At 34.1% G+C, this 25,537-nt stretch overlaps 4 protein-coding genes across 4 annotated transcripts; 2 read left to right on the top strand and 2 right to left on the bottom strand.

Moving 5' to 3' along the window:
* Nucleotides 1–312: 312 nt before the first annotated feature.
* LOC106131093 (uncharacterized) lies at nt 313–12,477 on the bottom strand. Its single transcript, XM_060944756.1, has 11 exons — nt 12,408–12,477; nt 11,799–11,946; nt 11,316–11,436; nt 10,895–11,083; nt 10,541–10,689; nt 10,140–10,315; nt 9,591–9,811; nt 8,646–8,835; nt 6,587–6,688; nt 2,852–2,969; nt 313–2,243 (listed from the first exon to the last, which is right to left on the bottom strand). Exons 2-11 carry the CDS (start codon nt 11,936–11,938, stop codon nt 1,937–1,939), a joined length of 1,713 nt encoding a protein of 570 aa, XP_060800739.1. The 5' UTR covers nt 11,939–11,946; nt 12,408–12,477; the 3' UTR covers nt 313–1,936.
* A 535-nt stretch (nt 12,478–13,012) lies between these two features.
* LOC106131241 (thymidylate synthase) lies at nt 13,013–17,096 on the top strand. The gene is made up of 6 exons (XM_013330261.2): nt 13,013–13,273; nt 13,428–13,685; nt 13,943–14,063; nt 14,468–14,693; nt 15,027–15,257; nt 16,249–17,096. The coding sequence occupies exons 1-5, from the start codon at nt 13,195–13,197 to the stop codon at nt 15,234–15,236; spliced, it is 894 nt and encodes a 297-aa protein (XP_013185715.2). The 5' UTR covers nt 13,013–13,194; the 3' UTR covers nt 15,237–15,257; nt 16,249–17,096.
* On the bottom strand, nt 16,689–20,593 carry LOC106131240 (protein ILRUN). The gene is made up of 5 exons (XM_013330259.2): nt 20,143–20,593; nt 19,666–19,779; nt 19,100–19,326; nt 18,811–18,920; nt 16,689–18,343 (listed from the first exon to the last, which is right to left on the bottom strand). The coding sequence occupies exons 1-5, from the start codon at nt 20,310–20,312 to the stop codon at nt 18,314–18,316; spliced, it is 651 nt and encodes a 216-aa protein (XP_013185713.1). The 5' UTR covers nt 20,313–20,593; the 3' UTR covers nt 16,689–18,313.
* An 862-nt stretch (nt 20,594–21,455) lies between these two features.
* On the top strand, nt 21,456–25,374 carry LOC106131239 (zinc finger protein 436). Its single transcript, XM_013330257.2, has 8 exons — nt 21,456–21,567; nt 21,658–21,880; nt 22,017–22,135; nt 22,461–22,643; nt 22,853–23,004; nt 23,576–23,690; nt 24,106–24,205; nt 24,799–25,374. Exons 2-8 carry the CDS (start codon nt 21,773–21,775, stop codon nt 24,970–24,972), a joined length of 951 nt encoding a protein of 316 aa, XP_013185711.2. The 5' UTR covers nt 21,456–21,567; nt 21,658–21,772; the 3' UTR covers nt 24,973–25,374.
* Nucleotides 25,375–25,537: the final 163 nt, after the last annotated feature.

The raw sequence follows: 25,537 nt of genomic DNA, 5'->3' as shown, positions 1-25,537 counted from the left end.
CGGAATGGCTGACTGTTACCAGCATAGAAATCGAAATTAAATATTGGTAAATAAATAATAAAATCCTATTTTTACAATAGTCTTCTACCTATTATTGTGATTTCTGTGTTCACAGATTTTTTTTTTAAATTTTGTTGTTGTTTGTGTTATTAATCTAGAAGGACACCAAGGAGATAACAAAAACAGAAACACTTCCTTTCTAAAGAATAGGTATATTTTTACTTTCCAAAATTAAACATTATTTTGAAGTTATCATAAATAATTATAATCATAAATAATTTGGTGCCATTGAAAATAGCAAAATATTGGTTCCATTTTTTTATTGTATAATTTCATATCATATTGAAACTACTCTTACTAAGATCAAAATATAAAATTAAAATGACATCTATTCATCAATACGAATCCAATATTACATTGATTGTTGAATAGTTAAAGCTATTCATTTGGCTAGTAAATTGAAATTTCTGATAAATATTATAAAATACTTAATAATTTAATAAAATTTATAGTTTATAGGATAAATACCTACAACAGACTGAGTCAAATCATACTTGGATATTCCGTAACTAATTAGTAATTTTAAAAGAGACGTTAATAAATTAAACATATTTATTGCGAAGTGAAGTTTATGACAATAGTTAAAATAATTATATAATAAGTATTATTGATGATAATTCTATAGCAGTTTCTTAACACAAACTGCTAGTAAAAGCTGAACTATGTCTATTGAAACACCAGAATTGTGTGAATTGTGCAAGCGCTAAAGTAATATAATATTATGAAATTCAATTCATTGATCGCAGTGTCTACTTCCCTAATAATATTATAATATATGCGGAAATTTAATGTGCATAATATTTTTTTTTGTTTATTAGATTAAGACAATTGCTGAACCAATATAAATTTATTTTAGCACAGCTTGGACCTCGTACGTGATGCAAAATCGCACTCAACAGACTCCTGACTAAATAGAATCTAAATATGTAAATATGTAGTCTGCAGTGTGTGTGTGCACATTCTATTAAAAAAAAAACTTATTACATTCACTAAGTAGGTACTAACAATAGAATAGAACGATTACGAGACAGTTATGTGTCTAGTTCTAAACGTAATAACGCAGGGAACATGTCTCACTCTTCTGTAGGAAAATAAGTCTAGAAACATGTCCAACTATACAAACTTCCTTTTGTGCCATTGTTCGTATCTATGTCTGTAATTTAAGAAGCCAATTATTACAAATTTGATTTTATCAGTTTAAAATGAACAATCGTTATCAAAGAGTGTAGTCTCCTGGCACAGACATATTCCTGCTCAAAAGGAGGTTCCAACTGCTTTATACACAACTGAATCCAGCAAAAATTATATTTTTATTTATTTGATTTATTAAGTAACCGATATGTAAAAAGCCAATAGACAAAAGACCAGAAAAATTTGGGATGTGATGTGAATATTGACCAGTTTTTTTTTAAATAGGCCTTGAGTCCTATTCATGTAGTTTTTATAAGTACATCAAACATCGCAATATAAGAGTGTAAATATTCACATTTCATTAACTTCTCAAATATATAAAGGAGTCTTTGACTGACGTTATATTCGTGTGTAAGAAAATGTTCAAATAAATTACGAGAGTTTCCTCATAAATATTCCGACTCCTATTAAACATCAGCTACACATTATAAAACTGTGCCCATAGCCTAAATAATTCACCGAATGTATCAATAATGAACCTGTATAATTTTAAATCTGTAAATAAAAATTATATTTTCATGATTGTTAAATTGATGTCACATTCATATAAAAATATCAATAATCTCTTTTAGTTGTACAAATATCACACTGAAAACTATAACTATAACATCATAATAAAGGTGCATGTGCCAAAACTCACATGGCAAAGCAAAACCAAAATATCTCTAACATTCTTTTATCATTATCATTGCCCAGAATTCACGTTTGGGATATCGAAATGAATGTCATTCATTATATCATCCACCTCATTGGTTGTATCGAACATTGGAGACAGATGCTCTGCTTTCCATGCATCAAAGTCACTCATGATGGTCATTGAACAAGTAGTGTAAGGCTGAAGGTTTGTCATAGAGCTACTGGATCCAGGGGTTTCCCCGTCAACTTTGCTCAATCTCTCCGATGTCTCTTTCTCAATGGCTTCTAGACGGTCAATAATGGCGGATGAATCAGCTTCAGCTGGCCTTTTGGTGAAATCAATGTCAATCTCAATTCTGTGGGCAAGGAAAACAAATTAAATAGACGTCACGCTGAGTGTGTAATGTCGTAATTTTTTATGAACGTCCGTAACCATGATGCCTAAACTGCCAAGAAATTCCTTCTAAACAGCCAAGGGACAAAATAAATTATCATATCAATTTTAACTAATATTTGTACCACGTGTTGCAAAAATATTACGACAACAAGTTTCTAAGAATAAAGGTACGATTAAGTGCAATAAACTTTCACCGAGACCCTATGTTTGCGTTTGATGTTTACTCAAACTAAATATTTGTATGACACTCAAGTTTCGGAAGAAATCCGTTTAGCAACGCATTTCTATGAAGAAGTTTTCATGTAGTGAGCAAACAATAGAGACTCGTTTAATAATTAAATTCTTAATCTCGCATATAATTAACATACTTAAATACATTCATTTCGTATGTATTTGATGACAAGTCAGAAGTACACAGGGTTGAACTCAGTAGATTAGCAATCATAAATACATTGTTCGAGACTTTTGTCTAAAAGAATATGTCAACATTTAGTAGGTTTTCCAAGCGTATTAAACCCTACGTGGCATTTGGACTGTACTTATTTTTTGTTTATAAATTAAACTTACCCTGTTTCCTCTTTGAATTTCAGCCAGTCTTCCATGCGAGGCGCGCGGGGTATTTCGGCCGCCAAAGCCCTGCTGGCATCTTCAACAGTCTCCAATATTTGGTTGTCATGCAACGAATCTACATTAAAACGAACGGCATCAGATACATTAAGGATGCATGACAAATCTGGGAGGGAGCGCTGCTCTCGCGCGCGTTTGCATTCTCCAACTCCAACAGTGCACCCTTTCTTAAATGCAGTTTCCTAGCTCGCACTTAGAATTCAATGTGTTCAAATTTATGTGCTCGATATTTATTTATTTATTTATATTGCTTTAGTATTCCTCGCAGAGCTCATATAATCCCATACCTCAATCTTAGTGACTTTGTTACTGACTCCCTGTTACTGTTGGGGTAATATGATAGGAGTGCGTTACGCACAATATAGCCTTACCATCGTTAAATAGCAAACAGTTTTTTTTTTCGATCTTAGAATGTTTTATTGTTCCATAGATTATGGTCAATTTAATACGCAAGTGCATTTTTTAAACCTATTCGCATTTTCTATTAGTAGTTTTTTCATAATGTTTCCAACAATTGCATAAAGAGTTTCCACAACAAGTTTCGCATATAAGTAGTCCCAACAACAATAATGATCCTTTATTGACATACTCGGCCGCGAGTGTTTTGTAAGCGGTCATTACTTCACACCCGGTTCACTCATTGGCGTAACCTTGCCGTTCGGGTCCACTAAATAATAAATCTACGTTCAAGATCCTACACTTTTTACATAAGACTTCAATGAAAAATTATGAAACATCCCATATTAGGTTTTTGTGTTTCCCATTTGCATGATTTTGTAATTTTGAAAAATAATATTTCATAAAATCACGTGTATTGTCGCAAAGGTTTCCCGGAGGGGTTGGCAGAGACATAATCTTTCTTTCCACTTGTTATGACCCCCTGCATGCCTGCTTCCTTCCCTTCATCCATATTCATCACTCCTTCATGTTAGCTCGTCGGTTTACAACAATCTTGACCCGACATTTCGCTAGAGCATCATCAATTTCATGAAGGTTTATTTCAAGTTTAAAGGGTTGGTTTTTATTACGACATCAGCACTTGGTTTAGCCGGCTAAGTAGTTAATAAGAAATAATAGTCTTGACACTTGAAGCGTTGGTGCTAAGTGTTATTATGTATTTGAAATACCTACCTACTTATTCTAAAGTAATAAAACTATTAACTTCTTTGTCGAAGTTTTTCGGCTAATCGCTTAGCTTAGACCCCTGGAAATTTACTCAAGACTTTTTTAGTGGAAATATGAATCAATAAACCACCCTGTAATACAGATTCTGTACCTAATAGAAAAGTACCTTGGGTCTCAAACTGATAGCTTCACACAAATAAGCGATTGTGAATTACACTAGGTACCTATTTATTCCGACATTATAAACTTACAGACAGACAAAAGAAAATCTATAGTTAAAAGTAATGAAAGCCACCTAGTTGCTGCCTAGGTAATATTCTAGATTGATAGGCACCTAGTTTAACGGTGAAATACAGTAATAAATCTTATAGCAAGCCAACCATATAATTTACTGGCGGTTTTCTTGGAAAACTAAATGGTTGCAATTTCTAAATTTCTATTTTATTGAAAGTCATTGCGAATGGACTGTTGAAAAACAATCGTTTTTGCGATGCAACAAAAAATAATTTCTTATACAAGTAATACCTAACTAGAATAGATCTTGTGTTTTTAATTTAACAGCTATGTTGTACGCTTTGAGTATACGAATATATTTCCAACAAAAACATATTTTGAATAGATAGAAAATAATCCTAAACGACCTACCTTCATGTTTATATATCTAAGTCGAAAGTATGCAACCCTCGTCACATGAGCACTAAACGAAGGCTTTCCTCTTTATACAATTAATAGGTAGGTACGTGTTTATTAAATTATATTTTACATACAAACAATCATGTGCATGTTTTTTGTGGGGTAGACAGAGCGAACAGTCTTAAGAACTTGAAAGAACACGCAGCTTTATCATGGATTTAAAATTCAAATAAAGACTCGTTGCTAGCCTATCGCCTACAAGAAATATATTTTAAGTTATCAATATAATATCATATGACTCATGAGATTTACGTAAATCATAATGTGGAGCAGGCCACAGAGAAAGGTGGCAATCCTGGCAATTACCACTTCCGAGCGTAAAACGACAACCAAGGAAAATGCTTGTTTATTACCACACCACATCAAGTTTTAAGGCGAAATAATTCATATCGTTACATTTTAAATTATCTTTGAATAAATCAACTTATGTTCGCAAAACTAAATCTGTAAACCTTTTTTACCTATATGTTTATCAATTATTATTGTCATGATAATTTTACAAAGGATATGCAATTTCAAGTAATTTTTTTTTTTCGTTATTTTGTTTTCTAGGATAATTCCTGACTTTCCAGAATTTATTTAACAGTGCATGATGTTTCATTATGTTTACCTTTATTATACGGATGAATTGCAAAATGCTGCTTAAGTAAATTAACAAAATCTTTTTTATAGTTAACACCTCAACATAATTAAAAAACAATTCCGTTAATATACTCCAATGAATAAGTATTTTAAGTAAATCTTTCTCAAACTGATACACTTCCTCTTAAGTGCAACCACTTGCAACAAACTTTCGATTAAATGCAGTGCTCCAAATATTGCGACTGCACAAGATGTTTCGTGCGATATAATGCAACTTTCAGTATCCAAGCACGAACTGGGCCACCTTCTTACCTAGTTAAATACTTATCTGATTAAATCCCTATCAAAATGAAGAACAAAGATTTCTTTTTTTAATAATTTGCAAATTTGGTTTTGTCCATGGTTTCTCTTTACAAAAAAAAATATGGATCAGACAAAACTAGATTACACTTGATTTCTAAGGGAATGTTCTTTTCTTCAAGTGCGTTATTCAAAACAGGTTTAATTTATCCTATTCCCAAGGAAAATCTCCACGGAGATGATGGTAATCCTCATCAAATGATATGTAAAATGCTAGGTGAACAACAATATCTATTTGGCTAAGTAACTCCACACAGTTTCACCAAAGCATCAAGCCCAAAAAAATTAATTTAACAATATTGTTAATAATAAGTACCTATTTAATTTGTTTAATCCAGTAGGTACTTAATTACTTGTCATGAAACATCTACAGCGAGAAAAGATAAAATGCAATTTTCAGGTGATTGCATTGCGCGGCGTTGAAGCGTGACATTTTGTTTTAAATGTTTTTGCAACGAACAAATTCCCAGATATCAGATTGCAAAAAATTTGGACTTTATTTTATGAAAAGTTTGTAGAACTAAGTTAACATTTAGTCACTGGAAAGCTTACAAAGGTAGATACACGTTGCTTAATTTTACATAAGCTTGACAGTAGTTAGATGCTTATTTATTCAAAATCATCAAACACCTCATTTAATTAACTCCTTTGAGATACTCTAAAGAAATACCTACTCGTTATTTCAACTTAAAGATAGCATCTATCTTACAATGGGGAGACATTAATTGGAGTAACTCTTATAAAAGGTACAAAAAGAATATTATCAAAGTCAAGTCAAAGACGGTATTTTCTATCTTAAATGCGGAAACATTAATGACGTAACTCTAATTAAAGGTACAAAAAGAACAAAAAAAATAAATCAAAAGAAAAAGTAGTTTTCTATGTGGGCCACTGTACCTAATTTTCTTTACTTACCGGAACTTCTCCGCACTTGAGGGCGACGCAGGGCCCGGGCTAAGTTCCCACAAACTGGCTCGCATGATGTCAACTTACTACCACTGCACCGCCACTCCTCGTCTGAAGAAGTCAGTATCTAGTCATGATCATGATGGATGGACACGCATATCAATTTAATATCCCATACCTAGATAGTGCCAAACGGTCTCGAAAATGGATTGCTGAATTCTGATTATAATTTAATCATCTCATCTTTATATTTGTCAGACTTAGATGATTTTATCTCAATATTAATGATCAAACATATATGACAGAGTTGAGAGGAATGAATTGTGGTCAGCACTTTCTATGCATGGGGTGAGCAGTCTCTTGATACGAGCACTGAAATCCTTATATGAGGATTCGAGTGCTTGTGTCAGGATAAACGGAGCGCACACTGAGTGGTTTAAGATTGAGAAAGGTGTTAGGCAGGGATGTGTTGCGTCACCGTGGCTGTTCAACCTATTTATGGATAGTTGTTTGACAGATTTGAAAGAGTCTGAAAGTGGATTAAGGATGAATGAATTACTCGTCAAATGTCTGCTCTATGCCGACGATCAGGTTATACTGGCGTCATCAGCGGAGGAGTTACAGGAGATGGTAAACTGTATGCATGAAGCTTTAAAAGAGAAAGGAATGAAAGTGAACGTAAGTAAAACTAAAACACTGGTTTTTGAAATGGAGAAAGAAATGACAGCATGTAATATTTTGATTGGAGGAGAAAAAGTTGAGCAAGTGAAAGAGTTTGTATATCTAGGATCAAAGTTTACATCAGATGGCAAGTGTGATAGTGATATTGAAAGGAGAGTGAACGCGGGGAACATGGTGAATGGAGCTTTGCATGCCTTTATGAGCAGTCAGAAACTATCCAAAAAGGCTCGACTGGCTGTGCACAGGGGCGTGTTGGTCCCGACATTAATGTATGGGAGTGAAAGTTGGGTATGGCAAAAGAAGCACGAAAGCAGAATAAATGCAGTGGAAATGAGAGCGTTAAGGAGTATGTTGGGTGTGAAATTGAGTGACCGGATAAGGAACAGCGTGATAAGGGAATGTTGTGATGTGAAAGAAGATGTAGTTACAGGAATAGAAAAGGGTATGTTGAGATGGTTTGGTCATGTGGAGAGGATGAATGAAAACAGGTTGACTAAGCAGATATACAAGGAGAGTGTGGAGGGAAAGGTTGGGGTGGGAAGACCTAGACGAACATATCTTGATCAAATTAAGGACGTCCTGGTGAAGGGTCAGGTCAAAAGTGCCCGAAACCGCCGAGCTTGCATGAAGAGAGTTATGAATGTGGATGAAGCAAAGGAAGTATGCAGGGATCGTGGCAAGTGGAAAGAGGTAGTCTCTGCCTACCCCTCCGGGAAAGAGGCGTGAGTTTATGTATGTATGTATGTTAATGATCAAACCTGATATACATAAAGTATAAAGGTGAATTATCAAGTCAATGATCATGCAACTGAACGTGGCGTTATAGTCTTTTCAAGGCTGTTGGCTCTGTCTACCCCTAAAGGGATATAGACGTGACTATATGTAAGTATGTATGATTTTGCTGAAATAAGTAGGTACTGTGAATAATAATAAGTACTGACACTGGCTTTGATATCATTGTTGAATGAAGCTTTTACAAGCGATTTCGAACATACAGCTTTTACAATGAACGCGATTGTGTTTTATAGCAAAAACCGCGTGAACTATGGGATTGGGTGGGTCCTGAACCTTTTTCTATTGACGACCGCAAACACTCTTTCGAGAGTTAAACTTCTAAAATGAAACGACGGAAATATGGGTAGATATGAAGACCTAGACGAACGTATCTTGATCAAATTAAGGACGTCCTGGTAAAGGGTCAGATCAAGAGTACCCGAAACCTTGATGAAGCTTGCACAAAGAGAGTAATGAATGTGGATGAAGCGAAGGAAGTGTGCAGAGATCGTGGCAAGTGGAAAGATGTAGTCTCTGCCTACACCTCCGGGAAAGAATCGTGATTTTACGTATGTATGGATAACCAGGACATCAAAGTCATGAAGCTACTTACCCATGAGGGTGTTCAGTATCTGAAGCCTGGTGGGTGCATCGACGGCAGGCTTCCCGTGCGCGGTTCTAGGCCGCGCGGGCAACATCGGCCGCGGCGGGCGCACACCGCCACATTCCGTTGTAGCGGGACGGCGGCGGAGTGAACGATTACCAACACTTGTACGAATATCTGTCTCCGGCTCTAGGGATACCTGAAAATTCTTTGAGGAATAGATAACAGCTGTGTCGATGTTGGTTGGAAAACAAATGAAAACTGCCCACCAGCGACTTGGCAGGGTCGCCGTGTGTCGTAAAAATCCGTTCCGATTCGTTTTTCAGGGTTAATTTTTTTTTTAATTCAAATCATGTTTTTTTCGGAATAATACTCATTTCTTTGAAACTTGTATCGCCAATACTGTGACAATCCATAAAATCTACATTATCATCACGTCACTACATAAAGTCCACCTATCCTCGGAAAGTTGTAGACGGATTGTGTTTCTATTTGAAATGTTGGAAAGATGGTTTTTCTGAGGAAGATTTAAATTTATAAATACTACACGTGCGAATCCGGGGCAGGTCGCTAGTTTACAATAAAAAAGAAAGTAAATAATGTCGATCCGGCAGTTAACCTAAGACGGCCTCTGTGGCGCAGCGGTAGTACGCTTGTCTGTGACACCGGAGGTCCCGGGTTCGAATCCCGGCTAGTGCATGTTGAGAAACGAACTTTCTCTGATTGGCCTGGGTCTTGGATGTTTATCTATATAAGTATTTATTATAAAATATAGCATCGTTGAGTTTGTATCTCGTAACACAAGTCTCGAACTTACTTCGAGGTTAACTCAATCTGTGTAATTTGTCCCGTATATATGTATATGTATTTAATTATTTCTAAGGATGATCGAGAATTAATAAATACCAGAAGAGGATGATGCTAGTGCATAAATTAACAATAGACGTTCTCTACCTGAGGAAATTGTGAAGAGGGCCCAGCCTCATCTTCGGTGGAATCCGTGTTCGCGACAGCTGCTAACTCGTCAATCTCCACGTCAGTGTCCGTACCAGATGAACCCACGTCCAAGTCATAGTCAAGTTCGTCTAGAATTGCAACACGAACATTATAATTATTCAGTTTCTTTTTATCACTTAACCTATGCGGAGAATCGAAGAAAATCAAATTTATTCTTACTTGTATTTATTTACTCCTCTTGTCATCTAGGTGTTAAACTAAACGAATATATACTACTATTAATATGAGACATCAAATGATAAATGATTCCATTTCAGTAAGGAGTAATTTTTTGCACGTAATTTAATTTTTTAAAATGCTATTAGCACATACGACGATCGAAGATCACAAAGTTTTATTTAATCAATTGGGTTTGACTATCGATCCAGTGATGGCCTATTTTGGCCCCACAATATCCATACCCATTTTATGTGTAAACAACACTGTCGTTCAAGTTTTCCAAAAACTTTTATGTATCAAAGGTAACTCTTTAAAACAAACACTAACATTCAATATCCGTGTGTAGTGGACGATCGTCCAAATAAACCAACATGGGCAAAGCTGATGCAACCCTTGATCGATAGCTCAGGGATTCCGCTGCGGGCGTGCCGGCTAGAGTGAGGCGGCGGAGGGAACTGCAGATACCCAGGGTCCACAGGCGGCTGGTCTCGGATATCGGGTTACTGGAAGGCAATGGGATATTCATATCTAATAATGAACTATATTTGGGTGATAATTTTGATTTACATGTATTTGAAGCCACGCATATTGTAAATGTCAAAAAATTAAGTGCTAAAGTTAATCAAAATATGCAATGACACTCGATTGTTCATACATCTTATTGCGAGACATCAAGATCAAGGCAGGCACTTAGAGCTAACTATTAGTCTTCTACTTATTGTACGCACTCTGCTAGATTCAGGGTCTGCAATTTCTGTAGTCCCGCCAAAGGCTGCAAATCTTGAATTTTGTTACCGGCTGCGTGCAATTCTCGAAGAGCACCCAATCCCCACACTCCATCCAAAGATGTTAAACCGCATCGATTTATGCTCAGAACCTAGGACAAAATAAAAATAAATCCAAGGTTTTTGATATTAACAAACGCCTTTGCAAAGCAACATTTAACTAACAAAAAAGCAAGCTGGCACAATGATTCAGACTGAAGTCTTTGCAACTGAAGAAGATAATTTCGATCTCATTATTTATTAAGAAATGAGCAAAAAGAGTCATATATTATACGAATGATATGTATTTCATCATACTTTAAGTTTCACCAGTCCAATCCCGAGGTCCCTCAGAGACAAGAGAGCGCTGCCATCCAAGACGAGTGTCCTCAACCGCGGAGTCAGCACATGCAGCCGCCTCAACCCAACGCGTTCAGCGACCACGCGCAGCTTCGCTTCTTTAATACGAAGCACTTCGTCGTCGGTGGTAACGCCACTGCATTGTTTCTAGAGAGACATGTTTTTACCATTATTATTTCTTTGACTTAAAATAACTTATGTAAACTAAAAGAATGAGATGAAAACTACTTTTGTGAAAACTGTAGTACCTTTATCCAATAAGTGTTCTCTTAAGAACTCTGAAGTTTCCGTTATATTTACGTGTTCCCCTTGTAGTTACGTGCTTATGATTTTCTTTTATTCCTTACCACTTTTAAGGATGTCACTCGTTTCAACTTACCAGCAGTTCAATCAAAGTCAAATCTCTTGGGATCACAATTCTCCTGTATCCCGGCAGTCGTCGTTCCAGTTCGTCTTGGCCTGGCGGCTGCACAGGTTCCGGTGGAGGCATGGCCAAGGCTCTGTCAATGGGCATGCATACATTTAATAAAATAGTAACTGACCGATATAGGAACTTGAGATATTAGTAAAAAAATCTAAGTATATGGGAATCTATACCTATAACACCAACAGAAGAAAATATTTGATTTTTACAATTTCTGTACGTTTGTTCTTAAAAGACGCAAAAACTATGGCTCCAATTTAAATGCCGCTTCCTCAGATGTGATTTTTTTTTCTCTACACCGGCACCGGCACCGTAAGTGGCAATCCGGGGAGGTCAGAAATCGCGAGCAATAGCTAGATTAGAAATGAAATCAATACTAATATGGGTAAGTACACTGTGCATTTACAAATTTATCATCTTGAAAACTGTACAGATCACCTAAATAATGGCGTAGCTCGAATATGCTGAGGTTCTGGAGAGCTGGCGCTAGAAATTTCTGACGGGGACGGCGAAGGACCAAAGCTAGGGGTTTGTGGAGCACTGCCCAATTCTACAAGAGGAGCTTCGTTCACTGGCATTCTGATTTCTGGAAAATTTCATAAAATTGGATTATGCGCCGTGAAGCGAACTTGTTCATATAAAGTATATTATATTAAGTCCGACTGATATCTATGATGACAAATTATATAAAACTAGCTATTGCCCGCGACTTCTTTGGCCATTAACGTTTACTAATAATATTTCATCCCCTCTTTATATACCCTCTCTCCCGTAAAAAGGTTATAGCCTATGTTTTCCCTTAGGGTCAACTTTATCTCATTTTAGGCGTGAAAGCGTAACAGACAGGCAGACAGACTAACTAGATGAGCTAGCAGAATATTGATCAAAATAAGTCTTGTTCCAAAGCGGCAAAAATAAATAAAACTGCCTAATTATAGAAATACGCAGGTAACATAAAATAATCGAAGTCACATTTAGTAGTGTGTACAATTAACACACGGTTTCCCTATTATCTACCAAAGTATAAGTAGATACTTAAATACTTACGTCTTGAACTTTACGTCTTTAACGTGATTTTAAATGTAAAATAGAATATTAATTAATGTCAACCAATCTATAAGATGCATTTCCCTTGTGCATGTCTTTGTTTAGATTACGATATAAATATGAAAGTTCGACCATTTGTTTATTCGTTGCCATAGCCAACATTCACCAGCAGCGACGCAACTCCGAGCGCTCTTTTTACCAAGCTTTTTAAAAAAACTAATTTCATAAATAAATTCATAAGCTAAAGAGAATTAAGTATCATAATAATAAGATACTCTTCCACTAAAATATCGAACGGATTGGGATGTAATTATGAGTACACATCCGCAATAAATTACATGCTAGCATATTATAGTCGCCATCAGAGTTTGTACTACCCTTAATAAGAAAATAATGTACCAAAGCAAAGCAAAGCAGAATGCCAAATTATTTGCATTACCCATTGGACTTTGTCCATATTTCGAAGTCCATACTACGTACTTCGTTTTCAAGTTTCGTTCGGGTAACCGCCAAAAATTAAATTTTGAAGATAATTTTTTTTATGCATTACATATACAAAATGACAACAATATAAACGTCAACGTCAAGTCAAGAATCTGGAAAAACGCGGGAACTTTTTGACGTTAAGCTCTTGCACAGCTTGTAGTTTATATATTTTTTTGCCGAAACTGATTTTTTAGCATATTTTCCATATATTTTCGTTTATTTGCTTTAAAAACTATTGTATCGCATTTCTAATCAGTACTTAATCCATATTTATATCAAAGACACAAAGCCGGTGGTAACAATGAAAGATAAATCAGAAAGCGCTTCGGAACATGAGGAATACCAGTATTTACAGATCGTGCAAAAAATAATAGATTCCGGTAAGTATTTTGATACGAATTTGTTGCAATCTTGATTGTTATTTAAATATTTTTAAGGTAGTCCATTCCAGCAAACAGGTCGTGTAGTAAATACTTTATCCATTGACTAAGAATATACTCTATCAAATCCTAATGATATTATTTTTTGCACCAGGAGATAAAAGAGTTGACCGCACAGGTGTTGGTACTCTTTCTATATTCGGAGCTATGCAGCGGTACTCATTGAAGAACAATACTTTACCTCTTCTTACAACCAAGAGAGTGTTTACCAGGGGTGTGATTTATGAACTCCTCTGGATGCTCTCTGGATCAACAGATACAAAGGCTCTAGCTGAAAAGGGCGTACATATTTGGGATGCTAATGGATCAAGAAGTTTCCTTGACAATTTAGGATTCACAGACAGAGAAGAAGGTAATTTAGGACTGTGTGCCTTGGCCTAAAATGTTTCACAGAAATTTGTGAATATATTTTTTTTATCTTAAAAATTTAATTTTTAGTAAAATTAAGAGAATATATGTGTAGTAATTAAAACAGTACTCAATTCTATTTTCCATAGGCATTTCACTTTCAACTCGAACAGTAAGGTAAAGAGGAATAATTACTAAATAGTACTTTGAAAAATAGTAGTTTCATGCAGGTATCAATAAATGTATGTATTTGTGTTTCAGGTGATTTGGGTCCTGTCTATGGATTTCAATGGAGACATAGTGGTGCAAAATATGTTGATGCTAAAACTGATTACACTGGCCAAGGAATTGATCAAATTCAAAAAGTTATTGACACTATTAGGTAAGTTAATGCTTGGAGCATTGGCTACAATAGCTTTTTTCCTTTATTGACATGAAAGATATGGGATGATCCTATTCTCAAGTGATAAGCAAGCTATCAATGGGCCTACGGCCTCTTTGGCTCAGCGGCAGTACGCTTGTCTGTGACACCGGAGGTCCCGGGTTCGAATCCCGGTCAGGGCATGATGAAAAAAGAACTTTTTCTGATTGTCCTGGGTCTTGGATGTTTATCTATATAAGTATAAGTATTTATTATAAAATATAGTATCGTTGAGTTAGTATCTCGTAGCACAAGTTTCGAACTTACTTCGAGGCTAACTCAATCAGTGTAATTTGTCCCGTATATATTTATTTATATTTATTTAATGCTATTTTTCTCTCTCACTTAAATCCTAAACATTTCAGAACAAATCCAACAGACCGAAGAATGTTAGTATGTGCATGGAACCCATCTGACTTGAACCAGATGGCTCTCCCACCATGCCACTGCCTGGCTCAGTTCCATGTAGCCAGTGGCCGGTTGAATTGCCTTCTTTACCAGAGGAGTGCCGATATGGGCTTAGGAGTGCCCTTCAATATTGCCAGCTATGCTATGCTAACTCACATGATTGCACACATCACAGGTTTAGAGGTAAATATATGTAATTTTTTTATTGGTGACTTTGCAACCTATGTATTGCACCACTTCAAAATAAAAATATCCAGAATTAAGAGTGTTTGAAAAGGGACACTTTATTTAAAATTCCTGCTGAAAGGGAAAATGATTTTTTGTTATATGCAGAAAATATAAGTTTACCAACAGTTTCAAATACAGTTTTACTAGTATAAATGGATCAATGTTGAAATTTTTCAAAGCTGTGAAATGGTAGAAATCGCCATTTGGTATCATACATACTTTTTGTATTTAATGTTATTTTTATATTGGTATAGCTATAGTTAAATTCTTCTTCATTTTGTATTACAGGCTGGAGATTTTGTTCACACAACAGGCGATACTCACGTGTACCTTACCCATATTGCTCCTCTGACAGAGCAGTTGAAGAGGGAACCCAGACCATTCCCTACTTTGAAGTTCGCACGTAAAATTGAAAGTATTGACGATTTCAAATTTGAAGACTTTATCATTGAGGGCTACAAACCACATCCTAAAATTGAAATGGAAATGGCAGTGTGATATCTAAGTATTGAGAATTAACCTTTTAAGCGCTTGGCTAAATATCAATTGTCGTGCCCCTAGCGCGCCGCTACAAATCGATAAAATAATACACATACATACATACATAAAATCACGCCTCTTTCCCGGAGGGGTAGGCAGAGACTACCTCTTTCCACTTGCCACGATCTCTGCATACTTCTTTCGCTTCGTCCACATTCATAACTCTCTTCATACAAGCTCGGCGGTTTCGGGTACTTTTGACCTGACCCTTTACCAGGACGTCCTTAATTTGATCAAGATACGTTCGTCTAGGTCTTCCCACTCCGACCTTTCCCTCCACACTCTCCTTGTATATCTGCTTAGTCAACCTGGTAAATAAAATAATACCTACAATAAATAAGGAGGAGTAATCGTTGTATCGATAAAAAAAAGTCAAAAAGTTTTTTATGTTTTTATTTAAAATCAGCCTTCTTGTATCACAATCATTCATCTTTAAGGTGAAAGCTTATCTCTAAGTGAAAATTAGTAAAATTTCCGAAATCTAACTTATTTTGACTAATTCTTTGTGAGAGCGAATGGAGCGACCGTTTTAATAATTCTTATGTTTAAAGTTATACTTGTTAATTTAACTTTATTTCGTATGACACTGTTTATTTAATGCTGAATGATGCATTATACCTGATTATTTAACTGTTTGTTATTTTGTTTTTAAAATGCGCATTGCATTGTATCCCATCCCTATGGTCATATTTATGCGACACGCGCGATAGACACCGAAGAAAAGTCCGAGCTGCCAATTACTTATTTTTGTTTAAGTTTTTTCAATGCTTAGAGCTATGAAACATAATTTTAAGTAATTGTTGTAATAAATAGCTCTATTCAATAATAGTTTTAGTTATACCACGAAGTTAATAGGACGATAATAGAACGAAAAAATCATGGATATTCTCTGTCGCAGAAATACGACACGGGCGGTAGGGGCACGGCAATATTTGTCGCATATATGCGACTCGCGCGGTTAAAAGGTTAAACATTCCTATTTATGTTATCAAAAACAAGAATCATTTAAGTATTATCACAACTAATTACTATAAATTGAAAGTATAATTTACCGAGTGAAACTCGGATAAACATAGTTTTGTAAGCAAAATATAAGTTAAGGAATAAAAAAACATAAAATGAATAAGACAGGTTTTATTTCCTGGAATTTTTGTCATTTCTGACTTGATTATTATGACCTTCTTTTGCGATCTTATAGATTAATAAAGTCACTTCTATATCCCATGTGGGATAGACAAACAGTCCAATAGTGATAGGTGGTTGGCCCATCACCTACAAGAGGAATCCCAAGTTTATAATCAAGCCTATCCTTTAGTCGCCTTTGAAGAAATTAAAACAATATATGGATTGTAGTCCTCTTTATAAGCAAAGTGATGAAAAGGTGATGAATAAAAAATAAAAAGCTCTGCCTCTATTTTATCAATTTAATATTATTACAAGTTTCGTGATGCTAGCAATAAAATCCCAATTACCTTAATGGCATAGTAAACCTAATTCAATCATAGTAATGCTAATAAAATTCACATTATAAGATATAAATTTCAACAATACCTTAACAAATTCATAATTCTGTTTTCTTATCTCTATGTAACATTCAAAACTATTTATGCATTTTGTACATTATTTCCCACATTAATCGGTAAATTAGTCTTCTATTCAAGAAATACATCCTTTTCTGTATGGCCTGCTTGCAAACACTGCAGCAACAAATGTATAGAAGAATAACATGATATAGAAGTTGAGTAAAAGTGGTCCTGACTCGAAATTATAACGTTGTTCTTAAGCCTCAGTGGCCCATATCTAATCATGTAGGTTTTACTTAGAGAGACCTGAGCCTCCCAGGTGAGGAATATGTCAAGCGCGACATAGAATAGTCACTTCACAAAATCTATATTTTGCAACATTCTCAAGATGTGAAATGCAGTATTTTTAATCCTCGGTCCCACAATTGGCATATTTCGAGCATCGTCTACCTAGTGCTTAGTAAACTTAGGAGTATATACTAGGGTATAAACTTAGTAAACTCTCAGAGTAGTACTATATGTAGTACCTACATGCTTTGAGTCTCCCATGTGGTGAATGGTGACTGAACGTCTCACAAAATCATATCTGAACTTGGACCAACTTTCAAATGAATACAGTTTATACAAAATTTATTTTGTGGTCACTTTTAATAGGCATAATTACTTGGAAGTAACAATCAACAAAGCTAAAGGTTATAGCTACCCTAACATGACCTTATCATAAAGATAAATTATAAAATTTCCACAATGATCTTTTACATTATTATTCAATGTAAGTAAGTTTATAAAGTTTTTTTTTTTTCTTTCATCCAAATCGTTTTAACAATTTGGTACTGAAAATTGAGGCGATCTGTAGAGTATTCTTGCTGTGGCCAGTGGCTCAAGTATTCATGCTGATTAAAAATAACTTAATTTACAAACAAATCGTTTGTAAATTAAGTTATTTTTAACCCCCGACGAATAAAAAGGTGTGTTTTAAATTTGACGTGTCTGTTGGCCTGTCTGTGGAATCAAGCTCACAAACTGATGAAGCAATACCATATTTGATTTTTTTTTCATTAAAGGTAGTTTACGTGCAATTATTCATAGCCATGTTTGGAGCGCATCCCCAACGCGACATATTTCTTAAATACGTACCAAGATTGTCATTTTCTTATTTCTTACTTTTTAAAGGGATATTGTGTCGGAGATTTATTTATTTTTTATTTATTTTATTATGTACCTCATCTATATTTTTTATTTATTTTATTATGTACCTCATCTTTATATGTTACCATACTTAACCATGTAACACATTTCAACATTATTCGATGTAAACGACTTTTACATTATGTTTGTTAGCTTTGTTGATTGTTTGTTAGTTTATAAATGGATATTATTTGAAAGTCAAGTGATCATATAATTTCATTATCATAAAATGTCTTATTACATACTAAAATGCAGAATGGAAGTATACAAAAAATATATGTAAAACAATTATCTTTCCAAATAAAACTTTGTTAACATGATTTATCAACACATTTGGTCGTCCTGTGATGGCATCTGCAAAAACAAATGTTCCAGTTAGTTTTATGGCATACAAAAATAGGACATCATAAGCATATTTATTGATAATGAGGTTATAAGGTCAATTCAGAGCAAAAGAATGCGATAGGTACCATATAATTTAATTTGTTTAAACCATTTGCATAATTTCATATAATTTCATGTTCATGCATGATCTGTATCGACCGAAACTGAAAGCGTAAGTACGTTATACAAATATTTGAACTAGCGGTCCCAACAGACTACAGTAACTTTCATTTCATCAGTTTTTACATGTGGACCTGCCATTGCCCGCAGTATCGCCTATGCAATATCATGTGTTTTTGTATTCCTTTTTGAGCAGGTATTTTATTACTTTTTTATCAAAAAAAAAGCCAATCTAAGATTAGCCAGTTTAGATAAACAGACTAACATTTTTTTGTTTAAGTATCTTTTAAACCATTTATACATATACATGAACTAACCTGATTGACTGAATCTTCCAACCTACTACTTGGGATAGGCAAGGCAGCTAATTGCTCTACAAGAGCCATGGTCATCTCTGATTCCACTGTTATTTCTACCCATAATGTATCTGAAAATGTAAAAAAAAAATATTTTTTTATTTACAGAACCATATTTGTTAACATTGTTCTATCAACAAAATGAAGTTTAACATTCGCCATTCTTCTTTTTTAATGTGAAATTTATTTTTAATCTACAGGTATTAATATATATCTATAAGAATAATTTAATTGAATCAAAAATACTTACCACCTATTTGGTCACCTCTGTCCGTCACCAAATGGAAATAGCCTCTATGGGTTCCAGGGTTACTAGGCGCGACTAACTTTAATGAAACTGTAGTAGTGTGTCCAGGTGGTAGAGGGGGAACATAGACAGGAGTAGCACCCAGGGGTTCACCACCAGCCTGTATCAATCTACAACTACCTGGCCAGCTGTCAGTTCCTGTGTTAGCAATACTCCAGGTTTGTTCAAAACTGAAATAAAATATAAAACTTGAGAAGGAAGACAAACAGTTAAATAGGTACCATTTTATTCATATTATTGAATTGTCTTTTATAATGTGCCATGGCAATAGCCTCCAATTCTTTCTCTCCTCAATTAAATAAATCTTTAAATATTTTTATATTTAAAACATAGGACTTTTAAAGAAATACTAAAGAAGTTCATAGCCAGAAAGTTTGACTCCAATGGCTACTGCAGTATTGTAAGGTCTACTCGAAAATTTAACTAAGTAAGTGGGACATCTTGAAGAAATTATGATTTTTTTATAAAAAACATACTCATAAGTGCATAAATAAAAATATAATATTTACCAGGTACCAGGCCCAACAGCAGTCTCTTGATTTTGAGCAGCTTTCAGTGACATAGATGGAAGCTTAGGTGGTAATGTATAATCTAAGTAACAACATATTGCAGCCTGCAGGTTCCTAGTATGGAAATAAAGCCATAATAAATAAAGAGTAAAGTAGGTAGGTATATCTTATTATAAAAATAAAAAAGAAACCTTTTTTTCATGAAACCATTAATTTTTGGGGGATTTGGGCTGAGAAGCATATTGGTTGATGATACTTCAAAAAGAAATAATAATATTAGACAAAAAACAATATATCATACCTTCAAGTAAACTAAGAATACTTGGAAGATATGATATTTCTACTGACTGACTACTAAATAAGAATTAAGATTTACATAGGAATACCGACATCTAAAATTTCGAATACTATTCTAAAATTTAGAATAAATTTTAAGGAAATTAAATTTGGTTTAAATTTTTAAAAGATTCTTCTTACCAATTGGTCATGTCTAAGAAGAAACTAGCAGTGTTACTATTTAAACTGGGTCCTAAAAGTCTTTGCATTTGGCTTACAAGTTCTTCTCTGTCTGTAGTGTTCATACAACTAAATTGTAATAGGAGATTTTGATCGATCTCCTCCGGTAAAGAGGATCCATCTATATCCATTGTTTTGAAGATCACAAAGCACTCGTTATAATAAATTTCACCACTTGCACTTCGTATATGAATGACATGCCCTTTGTTTACGTTCGTCAGCTGACTTCTCTAATTTCTAAAAAACTTCGAGAACTCCAATAAAATTTAACGTATATTAACAAAAATGACCCTTAACCATACGAAACAAAACTAATGAGACTTATCTGAATTATAATAACTTTAACATATTTTGGATTAATGAGAGTGATTCGCTCTACTTTGACAAACCAGGCAGAAATCTGTCTTGTTGAGTTGACAAGACAGAATTGACACTTAACTCTGCCATTCAATTTTTTTTATAGTATTAGGCTTTAATTTTCTTAACTTCCGAAAAAAAAATATTATGATTAAGCTACTAAAAATAGATTACAATTAAATCAAATTAAAACTAAAACTACTTATAAAAAAGAAAGAAAAAAGATGATTACAAACTAAAATTTAATTTGCATTCAACAATGTTTCCAAACAAAACCGTTGCAAACTTTGATTGTCGTTTAACTTTTTTTCATTTCTTCAGGCATTTTAAAAAATTTGGTTTTAGGATGTTGCCGAACTATGTTAGTAGGTATTGAGGGTAACTATCGTTAGTTGATCGTTGACCTTTTGAGTTACATACGTAGGTACATCGTATACATACATACATGTACATACATTTTACATACCATCATACTGTTTCCCATTGAGATAAAGTGCCGTGTGGTTCCCGGCACCAATACAAAAAAGAATAGGACGACCCTATCTCTTTCCCATGGATGTCGTAAAAGGCGACTAAGGGATAGGCTTACAAACTTGGGATTCTTTTTTAGGCGATGGGCTAGCAACCTGTCACTAGTTGAATCTCAATTCTATCGTTAAGCCAAATAGCTAAACGTGGCCATTCAGTCTTTTCAAGACTTTTGGCTCTGTCTACCCCGCAAGGGATATAGACGTGACCATATGTATGTATGAGATAAAATGCGAAAGAGCCCGTTAAGCGTGCCACCGACTGACGCCTAGCGGTTGGTGGCACACTGCACTTCGTTTCGTTTAATCACACACGTTCAATCCAACCTGTGCAAGTCGGTTAGACATAGGTCGAGCGCTGTCACTATGAGTTTAACTGACAGTTCTGTTCAGATACTGATCTGAACAGAACTGTCAGTTAAACTTGTACAACATAACCTAGAAATTGAAATTGAAGGCTTTTTGTGCAAAGCAAAGACGAATATACCTATTCACTGTTTTGGTGAGCGAATATATAAAATTTTATATATTCACTCACCTTTCTTCTCTTCTTCTATCTTTAACACAGTAATTAAGACGATAGTGTAAATAGATAGAAAATATATGTGGAAATTGAATTGAATCCGTTAATATGAGTTATATTTATTACTTACTATAAAATTAATATGTCAAGAAAGAAAAAGCAATAAATATTGGAATAAAAAATAATGGACAGCAAGGAAAAGAAAGGATATCCGTGTCCACACGAAGGCTGCAATGCTGCTTTCAGTCGACCATATCGGTTATCTGAACATTTATTCGTCCACTTTAACTATGTAAGTGTTTTTACATTTTTCAGACCTCAAGGGATTTTGATTACTTTCATGAAATAAGAATAATATTAATAGATAGAATTATAGATACATACGTATGAAATTCTTAATAAAAATTAGTCAATTATATAAATTTCAGAAAGCTCATCGATGCACAGAACCCTCCTGTGACAAATCTTATACAAACAGAAGCCATTTAACTCGTCATGTAAATACAGCCCACCGGAAGCCTCCTGCTCAACCTCAAACCAAATTTAGGTATACTCATAGAAATTTTCTTCAGTTCTTAATTTCATATTTATTTTTGTGACCACACCATTTTGTCATCTGTAGATAGATATAGTATTTGATTCAGTTCAGACCAGTTTACATTATTTTTATTCAGAAAATAGCTGGGACTAAAAGTTTCACACAAATCTTTTTTATCTCTGTTCCAAATTTCATCAAAATTTATTTGTCAAATACTTTTTAGTAAATTGGGAAGAAACAAAAATTCAAATCTTGTATAATACTTCTATGGATAACAAATTTTTGGTTTTTTTGTTGCAGGTTACTATATAAATTAATTATATTTTATTTACAGTTGTCCTTCATGCGTCAAATCATTCTCTAATCCTCAAAACTTAAAACGACATGTCAAAGAATACCACTCTCCTGATAGTACTCGTAATCCAAACTTGATTTGTGATGATTGTAAAGCAGAGTTCAGGACAAGAAACCTCTTGTGTGCTCATATGTACTCACACACTGGCATAAAGTCATTTAGGTTTGTATGTCATTTTACAATAATATGTATATCATTCCTTATTCCCAGGGTGGTAGGCAAAGACTACATCCTTCTAATTATTAGTTTCAAGCAAAAAAAATTGTTTGCTTTTTGACTAATAACAAAGTACACTGAAAAAAAATATTTTTTGCAGAAATTAAGATATCTGAAATGATCATATATTAAGAATATCTAATTTTATATTTCAGATGTGAGTGTTGTGCAAAAGAGTTTGTAACACATAATGAAAAAAGAAAACACATGAGAGCACACAAAACATATGAATGCCCTGACTGTCCTTTGAAGATGGATACATATTCTAAATTTAAGGAGCACAAACTGATGTGTCATAAAATGGAAGGTAATTAAGAAATTACCCCTTTTTTACCTGACAAGAAAAAGTTTACTTTTTTTTAAATTGTGATTGTAAAATCAAATATTGCATTTATCTATCTATGTACATCCTAGAAACAATAATACTATTGTTACTGTCTAACAAAGATTTGATTATACCCAAACATAGAGAATTACTATAGTAGATATTACCCGCTGCTTAGCACACAATTCGATTGCCTATATGTAAATCAGATGTAAAGCTATATTACTGTGAAATTTAATCCAAATCAATTCAGTAGCTATGCTTGAGAGAGTAACTGACATTCATATCTTGTCTGGTACTCTTATTAAAAGAGTTTATCTTTCTATTTAAGTATGTTATACTAACCACTTGTTGTTAAAAGCAATTATCACATCTTGAATATTCATCAAGTAGGGTTTGTGTCAGGCAAAAATCGTAAAAACTGCCAAAGAATGCAATAGTCCAAAATCTATCAGAATTCATTTAAATACTATAATTTGTGTCAAAAAGTTTTGAAAAAAAAAACAGCTGACATTGTGTTCAAAATATGATCATTTTGTCTTATTGATTTCAGAATACAAATGTGAGGAATGTGGGATGACATTCAAACAGCGATGCTACCTTGTACGGCACATTAGAACACATGTTTGTACGAAAATATTCCACTGTCCATATGAAGGTTGTCAAAGGTAAAGAGATACCCTTCTTAAATAGTTACTGATAATAATTACATTACTAGCATTTACATACATTAGTCGCATCCTCTGAATGAAATTGAATAAAAACTCATTAAAGTAACAACCTTATTATAATAACATTAAACTTAAAATCCAAAAACAAAATGTCTCCTGCTATTTGGCTCATAATAGCGAGTTAAGTCTCTGATAGGCTCATCTACAAAAGAATACAGGTTTTCCAGGGGATTTCTAGGGGAACTTTAGTTTTAAGCGAGATGAAAAGTAGCCTATGTCATTCCAGACTTTTAATTATATATACGCCATAATTACAAGATGATTGGTTCATTTGATAAAACGTGAAAAGAAAACAAACAAATAAACCTGCTTTGGCATTTATAATATAATTTGGGAATTTATATAATAACAGGTACTACACTAGGAACAGTAACCTGAAGCAGCATATAATGGTGCATCACTTGCATTACACTTACAACTGCACTATTTGTCCAGCGCAGTTGTCGACTAAGGTTGGTTCATTTCAGTTTTTCTACTAAACTCTGTCCTAAAATGTTTCAAACTACATAGATTCCCAGAAAATAGTCTGCTCGTCTTTTGTATACTTGTGCGTATTTATTATATCTTTGCATCCAGCAGTTATATGGCACTTAATTATTAAAGCTTAATTGAGTGTTGTACAATAAGAACTTAAAGATTGATTTGAAACTCAAATTTCTTTATTTAAATACTTAATCTGTTAAGAATTTATCTGTAAAACCCTGTTTTTGTGTATTCCATTGGTTACATATAGACAAACTATTTATAAACTTACAATACCGCTGAAAGTGTCTGAAGATTTTTGCATTGCATTGAATTGTTTTATGGAAATAAATTAGATCCTTTTTGACTGTTATGTATCTGTAAAATTACGTATAGAATTGAGGACGATGTTTTGATTGATTGAGCTCTCTGTGAACCTAGTAACCATTAGTTGATCAATGATTGGCTATTTATCGGCTGCCTGTTTATTTAAATCTTCGATATTTTATGTAAGATAGTAGTAGTAGTAGATGTGTATTTTTTGCACATGATAAAACTCTAATATTTTTTATTATTATTTCAGGCTAAATTAGATTACCACATGAATCTTCATAAAGGGCCTAAAAAAGATAAGCTTCCACCAAAAACGAAGGCCACAGGAAGAAAGCCAAGGTCGGACCTGGGCGCAACTAAATCTTCTACCGCCCTCAAGTTAGCAGGAATACCAGAAACTTTAGTTGAAATTTGCATGAAATAATTTCCGCCCATTTAAATTATTCTAACAATTTAGACATTGCACACAGCGTATTTTAAGGTGGTTTATTATGATTTTATTTTTATCATCCATGCTAGTCTGGTAGAAAGACAGAAAAGACAAAATCAACTGCTTTCCTTTCCATTCATTATTATTATAAAAGTCAATCAAAGGAATGGCTAACAAATTTTAGCCTCTGCAACCGACTCTTCTTTTAGACTATATCGCGCCTAGGTTGTTATAAAAACGACACACCGCTTTATTCTATGAGTCTGAATTTAGTCCAATGCGTTCAATTACTGGAGTTCATTTGCGCATAGTAGTCGCGTTTAAAATACGCCGTATGTTGATGCTGTTATTTAATTATCTTAAAATTTATAATAAATCAAAACCTTCGTCGAAAAACTGGCCTTTTATTTTTTATTATTATTGTCTTTATGTTCAATTGTTCACTATAGTTTTTTTAGGACAAATTGTATTCGTCACCATTGCGAAACTTAGCAGTGTCATTATATACTACGCTGATGCTGCTACTGGTGCTGGAAGCTAGTCTTAACTTTTACACGCC

This window comes from Amyelois transitella, chromosome 6 (genome assembly GCF_032362555.1).
Source record: "Amyelois transitella isolate CPQ chromosome 6, ilAmyTran1.1, whole genome shotgun sequence".
NCBI lineage: Eukaryota > Metazoa > Arthropoda > Insecta > Lepidoptera > Pyralidae > Amyelois > Amyelois transitella.
The sequence above is the reverse complement of the archived record's forward strand: the minus strand, read 5'-3'. Positions and strand labels throughout refer to the sequence as shown.